Raw genomic sequence first — 8,702 nt, 5'->3', positions numbered from 1 at the left:
CAATTCTTTAAGAATGAAAGAAACTAAATGTGTTAGAAGCAGTGGTCATGGTTGCACAGCACTGTAGATGTAATTAATGGTCCCGAACTGTACACTTAAAATGATTAAAATGGCACGTTTAAGTTATATATACATATTTTAAAATAGAAAACATTTAAAAATTTAATATTTAAGAGTACTTTTAAGTATAAAGTAAAATATTTTGTAGTGCTAAAAGTAGGATAGATTGTGCAGTTTAAAAAGCAGTGCCACACCATGACCAGATGGCTCAGCTGGTTGAAGCATCCACCCGCATGGCAAAAGGTTGCCGGTTCGATGCCTGGTCGGGGCATGTACTGGAGGCAATGTTCCACTGTTTCTCTCTCGCATTGATGTTTTTTAGTTTTTCTCTCTCTCAATCTTTCTTTCAAATCCAGGACCATATCCTCAGGTGAGGATTTAAGAAAATAATAGTAGTGTTACTTGCATTATCATTTTTCTTCCCATTCCCCACCCCCTATTTTTCTTCTGCCAATTAAATTTACATTCAACTAGTATTACTGGGTATATAGAAAATAAAAAGGCTTATAAGATGTCACAATCTCCTGTGCAGTAACGTGGCAATTTAAAAAAATTAAGATTTCTTTATAAAATCATTTTTATGCTTTCAGTTATACTTTAAAAATCCATTTGTTGTTCTTCTGAATGATGGACTTTGAATCTACTATGCTTTAAAAGTTTTCTGGGAAATCTGTTACTTTTGGAAGTCATGTCGAACAGTGTAAGTCAGAAGGGCAGTGTTTACATATTTCTGAAGAATTTGATCAGGACATCCATCTTTTAGGGGATCATAAATTCTCACCCCTCTCCAAAAGGAAAACAAAGTGGTACTTCAATCACTTTGATTTCAAAATTCTTAAAGACTTAAAATACATAACTAGATACATAGATACGTACCATGGTTTGATTTTGGTGTTAAATAGTCTTCGTGTTTGTGTCTTTATGATGCATTAACCAAATTCCTCAGTTCAAACTGAAGAAACAGGAATGCAGAAGAGCAGCTCACTGTTTCACATAGCTTGTTTTAAGGGGCTCTTTCTATCTGTTAATGGATAATTGAATTATTTTTAAAACATCCAATAAGGTGGTTACCAAAATGATCTTTTTTATATTTTTCTATAAAGACTATTCAAAATGGTTAAAGAAATAAATTTTAAGTAAGACTGTAAACAAAATGTGAGCCATTGTTCCATACACTTTTAACTCATTAAAAATCTGAAACAAGAAAGTAGCTACACCGCTTACACAAAAAAAGTAGGGTGTATGAGTCTGCCCTTGATCAGGTGACCTCGACACAATGACAGTCTGGTTTGCCATTCTCCTCAGCTTCTCAGACGCCATTCAGGTGATGGGAGCGGAACCATGTCACGGTGGAGGACAAATGGGACTCACTGAAATAATTTATATAGCTTGTTCACCAAAACTTCTTTCTGATATATTTACTGAAGGGATTTTTTTTAAAGTATTTAAAGGGATTAGAATATAAAACTAGAAAAAGTTTTATTAGGTATCCTGGGACCTGTTACAAGAGAATAATACCTGGGAATGGAGAGGAAAAAAAGACATTATCCGAGTGCTTTGATTATTAATTAAATGATTATGATGTTTCAGATGATTAGAAGCAAGTCAAAAATTTAGACTGCATTTATCAGTTTTAAAACGTGCCATCTCCCAGAGTGATCACGATAGTCCAGTATTTTCAGTTTCTGGGCTTTTATTTTAGATTTAAATTTTGAGCATATTTATTTTGCTATAATTACATAAATTTCATAGCATGTTTTCTCAAACCATAAGTATAATCAATCTTAATACATCCAAGTGAATTAGAAATTTTTCCCATAGAAACATATTTTAGAATGAAAGTAAATAAGACTATTAGAGCCTATTTGAAAAAAAAAAACAAAAACAAAACCTACTTTACAGATCAATTGAAAAACCATAGGTATTCTATATATACTTTTAATTGAACAGTCTGAAATTATCAGTATTTCTATAAAAGCATTCACTACTCTAATCAAATTCTTTCTTCTTAAACTGTATTTTTCCATAAACTGATTTTTCTAAATAAATCTTTCTAAATAAATCATGTTTATTTTTAAAAAAAAGTCAAGTCCTAAAAGTACTAGTTGCTTTCTGAGTAAATTGGGCCAGATTTTTCAGTGTCATGTCTAACACTAATACCTTATGGAAACTTAGCTTTTATGCACTTCTTATCACAATATGTCCATTTGCCTTCTTTAGATTTTCCTATTATTTTTATCCAATTTCTATGGTTTTTAAAATAACTATTTTCCCCTTCTTCATATCAAAGTGCAACTGGAAAATAGCTCAAACTCACTTATTTTTCAGTTTTAGGTTTTGTCTTTTAAGATACCAAGTAAGAAACACTCAAATGGTTTCTTCTATAATGTTATTATCAGCTCTGAAAATGCTGCCTGATAGAAGTGGCTCCTTTTACAACTCCTATGTTCTAGCCAAATGCTATAATATTGGGTAACAGGTTTCTTTCCTTGTCATATAAAGATAAGTTGACTCATATTTCAGAATTTTTTTTAGTAACAAAGATATTCTATACATTATTCATACCTAATAGAAATCAGTTGCTGATATTAAGATTGCATAGTAACAACTCATACTAGCACCAAAAGAAATGTACTTTTGAAAATCCCTGGCTTGGACAACATAATTAACTGTGCTACTACTCTGTAATGAACACACCTTTTTGTCCCCCTTTCATTACCTGTTTACAGGAAGGGGAATTAAATAATTGAACAGCTTGACCCAATTACCAGATATTACTTTGATGGAATGGGTGAGCTTTAATATAAAAGGCTTTTGGTACCATTTATGCAGTTTGTGAGATTATCTCAATGGCAAACAAAAATGTTCTTCAATAATTTCTAATCGTGGTTCATTCACTAGAACACATCTGTCTATAGATAAGTCGATCATGTGTTTACTATACAGCATCTTCATGTGTGTGGTGGGATGAGTAACAGCAGCCCCCGCACCCCCATATCCATGTCCTGATCACAGGAATCTGTGAATGATAATTTATCTGGCAAAAGGGACTTTGAAGATGTGATTAGTTGAAAGATCACAGGGAGATCGCCCGGGATTATCTGGGTGGACCCCGAATGTAATCACAAGTGTCCTTATAAGAGGGAGGCAGAGGACAATTTGACTACAGTAGAAGAGAAAGGGATGTGGCCACAGAATCAGAGATTGAGGACACACAACGCAATATACTTAAATTGCATTGATGTTATAGACTTGTACACCTGAAACCTATGTAATTTTATTAACCAATATTACCCCAACAAATTAAATATTTTTTTAAAAAAAGAAGATAATTGAAGTGATGGAGCTAAAAGCCAGGGACCAGGAGCTGTCATCAGCCTCTAAAAGTGGAAGATGCTAGAATGGGGTTGGCCCCCTGGAGCCTCCAGAAGAAACAAGCCCAGCAGACACCTTGATTTTAGCCCTTTTAGGCTCTTTTTGGACTTCTGCTCTCCAGAACTATGAGGGTAAATTTGTGTTGCTTTAAGCTGATGAATTTGTGGTCATTTTTTACAGCATCTACAGGAAACTAATACAGGCATACCTCAAAGATACTGCAGGTTCCATTCCAGGCCACTCTAATAAAGGCAGTATCTCAATAAAGCAAGATGTTATTTTTTTGCTGGTGGAGGATCTTGCCTTCAGTTTGTAAAAAGTGCAACTCCGGTGAAGCCCAATAAAGCAAAGGGCAATAAAGCGAGGTATGCCCGTACAAACCGTAAAAAGGTTTAATTAAATGACCTCCAAGATCCTTCTATTATTTGAGAATACTGCGCTGCACTGTCAGCCTTGCATATTTTTATTTTTAAGCACTTTTAATAGGCATAACTTAAGAAAAATTATTTTTCACTAGGCATCTGGGATTTGACATTCTTTATTAGAATTAGTCTGCTGGGTATTAGCATGTCATCAACAAAAGGAAGCAAATACTAGGGGAGATACTTCTTTTAGTGACTCTTACCAAGTTGAAGGGAAATGTTATATTATTAATGGATTTCTATGGAGGAGTAGCCAATTCAGTTAGAAATTCAGAACACAAGAATCTTGCAGAAATCAGCTGCCAGATTTATTAATCTATCTAAAATAAAAACATAGCCAAACAAAAAGTAGAATGAAAACAGAACTTAAAAAAATTTATATACATTTCCCAAAAGTTTATAATGCAATGTTTTAAACCCTTCTGTATTGGAAATATCCTCAATGTTGGCCAATTATTTCATTCAGTGAGTCACTACCTTAAACAACAAAATATATAGTTTGTCCTTAAATATTATATAAGTGAAACCGATTCTTCTTTTGATTTCTTAAGGTAACTCATAGCCCAATTGTTCCCCACTGGCAAACTAGAGAATTATAAAAGAGAAAAAAAGAAAAGAGAAAATAAAAAGAAATAGAATCCTCAATACACTTTTCATTTAGATCATATTGTAAAGACCCACTTTCAATTTCTTCAAATATGTCAATTCTTTTTCCAGTATAACTTTAGCTGAATAGTTTAAAATTCATTCTCAGTAAATGGCCACAGGAGCAAAGTAAGGGGGATACAAGTTCAGATTTTTAAGGCATACTTCTTAGCCCACAATGGGCCCGATGATGTATAATGCATGTATGTGGAATAATTATTGAAATGACAGGTTACATACATATATATTGAAATTAGAATCTTTTGTAGGATTAAATGTAAATAATAGTGATTATGGTATATGGGTTTGCCAATAGCTGTTCAATTTAGGGATAAGTGGGAAAAAAGATAGCCAGGAGATGGATCTTTCAACGATCTGTCCTGCACTTGGTGAAGTACTTTCTGAGGCTGATTTCGGATTTGTGTAGGATGGGGTTTTTTTTTTTAACATTTTGATAGATACTCTTTAAAAAAATGTCATTCTTTTGGGATATTTGTGGACTGAACAAAATTCACAGTTCTTGCGTGAATCATTTAGCAAGCTATTGAGATATACTATAAAACCCTTTACTTGTGGTTTTTTTTCAAGGTGAATGGTACAACATATCCTACTTTAAGTATTTTCTCCAAATGCAAAACAAAAACAAAACGAAAACCTTTGAAACTTTAAATCTTTAAATTTAAATCTTCTTTCAAACAATCCAATCACATTTACACGAGTATCCAAAACAAGATGAGGGACAGATAGTTTCAGTGCCAGCACTATGTCATACAGCAACTTCCTCATATACTTTGACAGTTTGTAAATAATTTTCCATGTCACCGAAAGTTACAAAAGTTTCCACAGTTTCCCTTAGCAAGCTGAAGCTTACTCTTCATTTGTCAATGTGCATAAAAGCTGCTTAGAGCATAGCATGGCGTAAGCTAGTTTTTAAGCAATAAATGGTTTGAGTCATCTATTTTGTCCTGAAATGCTATGTGTAGTTAACTGCATTGCTTATAAATGGTCATAGTAAATTCAGCATGAAAGAGAATATTACAGAAAAGACAGCAGCAGAAGCATTAGCATTATCTAATATTTATATGTTATCAACATAACACAGCAGTAAAAGATTTAGATGCATATCAATGGGTACCATCTCTAAAAATTACTATAGTACCTATTTAGTGTACTGGATATTTTTCTTAAGGAGTGCTTGCTGTATCTAGAACAGCATAATATGTGATTTAGTACAGTTAATTCTTACGGATTAAATAATATTTTATGTACTGAAAGAAGTGAAAAGACAGATATTTTTTGCATCATGGTGATCCCAGATTTAACATGTAAATGAAGATCTCAAGGACCATGATGTATCATTGTTGAACTGAAATGGGCTTCAAAATATTGAAACAACAGTATGATTTGTGTCTAAATAGCAAGGTGGCACCAGATACATGTAATGCTACTGGCCTGTGACTCAGCTTGGAGCCAGAGTCCAAAAGTGTGCCCCTCATTTACAGTCATGGTGATTACTGAACTTCAGAGAGAATTACCCATATTATGGTCATCCTCTGTTGAGTCATATATAAAGCAAAAAAACAAAACCCAGCAAATACAATCTCTAAATACCTTTCTATAAGAGGTGCAGAAACAGTAATTTCTAACACTTAAACTGACATTTTTTTGTACACCTTGTAGAGACACAGAAATGATAGGGGAAGATGCCCAAGGCAAATAGTCTCCAAGTGGATATTTACACAACATGAATTAACTGTACCATAGATATCCGGAAAAAAAAATGAACATTTTCTTATGTTGTTATGAAATCAAATAAACATGATATAGCTTCATCATACTTAAAACCTGTAGGACCCCATCCCAAGCCAAAGTAAAAAGTAATCCCCCACTCCCCCCTCCCCCGCCCATTCACCCGTTACTTTCCTGTTACACGGAATAAGTGTTTAGATTCCTCCCACCCACCCACAAATAAAGTGCGCAGTCCATGGCAGACCATAGAATAATGCAACAGGAAAAGCCCCTTTTTGTGTATTATTATTTAAAAATAAAATACAAACAACAAAAATCAAACAAAGATTGAAGAGAATTCAGATTCTCTGCAGCTTCCGAAAAGAGGGAAAGCGCGGAGGCCCTGCCCGACTGTCCTCGTGTTAGTACACGTAGCCTTCGTTGTAGGGGTGGGGGTTGCAGCAGCCCCCCTCCGGCATGTAGGCCATGCTCTCGTCGAAGTGAGACAGAGGCACCGTGTCCTCCTCGTTGATGTGACGCTCCATGTCCGTCTTCAAAAGCGGGCGCTGATTATCCGGAAAGGCCATGGAGAAGAGGGCTTCTGGATCGCACACAAATTTGTAGACGTATCTCTCTCCCGCCACCTGATGAAAACATGGAAGAGAAAAGCCCGTCCTTAAGTATGTCGTAGTGGATATTAACCCATTTCCTGTGGGATCATTTCATAATATTTACAAATATGGAATCATTGTGTTGCATAACTGACACTAATACAATGTTCTATGTCAACTATACCTCAATACACACACCACATACACCCTCACTACCCCAGATGATGAAGGACAGGGAAGGAAAGGAACAAAAACATGGTTTAATACCTCTGAAATGATGGATAACAAAAGAAAAAGCCACCAAGTATTAGTAGATACACATGACATAAAAAAAAGTTTCTACTTTGTCACATAAATTGCAAAATGTTGCCCCTAATATTTATATTCATTCTAGATATAGTTAGAAAGCTGAGCAGTTAGCTTGTTTTAATATAAAGGTAAATTTACATTGTTATTTGTGTGTGTGTGGCAGGGGGAATCAACAATTTCATGCAGGCATCTCACACTGAAGGGTTATTTTTCTGTTTTAAAAAGTAGTATCTCAAAACACAACTGGACCTGAAAGGTGTAGAGTCTCCTCTTAATACTGTATTTGGGAAACTGTGGGAAACCTTAACTCCCAAACCTTCAAAGAAAAATGTCTTGTGTTCCTAATAAGACCAGACTAGTGATTCACTGATTCACAGGATGAACTGGGATTCCCCCCCCTACTGTGTATTCTTATCAAAGGAGGAAAAAAGATACATAGCCTTATTTAAATGAAAGATGGATCAAGAGGACTGCATTATCCTGGGTACATCACTTTTAAAAATGAAGGCAAGATGCATTAGACAGGAGTTAAGGATGTGTGTAAAGTGTCAAATTGAAGAAAGAGGTGTAAAAAAGTGAAAAGAATTTAAAGTGCACAATGCATAAGGAGGAAATGAGAAAAATAAATGTGAGAGCTGCTTGAAATAATGGAGTAGCATAATTTGTAGGGAATGACATGTCCCAAACTTAAATTTTGAAGAGTGATGCTTCTATAGGAAATTATAAACAATTGAATGAAACAAATATAATCCCCCACCCCTACCACCATTACTAAAGCACGCTGAGGTGCTCTCAAAACCAGGGTAGAGGATGGTGTAAAGATCAATATAATTCTTTATATTAACTTTGATAATATGTTTTTAGGTATATCTGTACTTCAGTAACTTTAGGAAGTTGAAAATTAATCCCCTCTGGGTCCCTAAGCATCAAACAGGCACTTCTAGTTGCTTTGTGCTATGGGGCAGCAGTGAGCTCGTGGTCCATGAACTATGTGTGCATATTTGGCAAGAAGCAACTACCAGAGAGAACTGCTCCTCTGGACTCCAGACAGATTTTTTTGTCTTGGATTTGTTTACCCTGGAAGAGGAAACAATGCAGAGAATCCTAAAATTCTGAATATTCTTAGGTTTGAAAGCAGTACTCGATTTGTATGAATTTGGATATGTTTCTTTAAAAGAAATTTTTTTATTAATTTTAGTGAGAGAGAGAGAGAGAGGGAGGGAGACATAGATTTGTTGTTCCACTTATTTATGCATTCATTGCTTGCTTCTTGTTTGTGCCCTGACAGGAGATTGAACCCACACCTGGGCAAATTAGGACTCTAACAACTGGAACTGTCTGGCTGGGCTGGATGTATTTCTTAAACTGCCCTCAGTTGTGTGTGTGTGTGTGTGTGTGTGTGTGTGTGTGTGTGTGTGTGAGAAAGAGAGAGAGAGAGAAATGGAGAAAATGGGTTGGAAGTCTTTGGTACACTGCATAGCAAATCAGAGAAGCCTGGCATAAATATATTCACTTTGGTCCTTTATAAAAAGGAAATTAAGTTCATAAAGGT

The 8,702-nt window shown here is 35.1% G+C and overlaps 1 protein-coding gene across 4 annotated transcripts in view; it reads right to left on the bottom strand.

Annotated features, from left to right (window-relative positions):
* Positions 1-4,141: 4,141 nt before the first annotated feature.
* The window catches only part of ETV1 (ETS variant transcription factor 1), a 90,617-nt gene continuing 86,056 nt past the window's right edge, over positions 4,142-8,702 (bottom strand). For all 4 annotated transcript variants that reach the window (XM_045828026.1, XM_045828027.1, XM_045828029.1 and 1 more), the window contains one exon: positions 4,142-6,874. In XM_045828026.1, the coding sequence (XP_045683982.1) occupies positions 6,653-6,874 (222 nt within the window). In that variant the 3' untranslated portion in view covers positions 4,142-6,652. The remainder of the gene's footprint in view (positions 6,875-8,702) is intronic.

Source organism: Phyllostomus hastatus, unplaced genomic scaffold (assembly GCF_019186645.2).
Source record: "Phyllostomus hastatus isolate PE091 unplaced genomic scaffold, TTU_PhHast_1.1 phas_scaffold_78, whole genome shotgun sequence".
NCBI classification, from domain to species: domain Eukaryota; kingdom Metazoa; phylum Chordata; class Mammalia; order Chiroptera; family Phyllostomidae; genus Phyllostomus; species Phyllostomus hastatus.
Note: the sequence above shows the minus strand (reverse complement) of the source record. Positions and strands in the feature narration are given on the sequence as shown.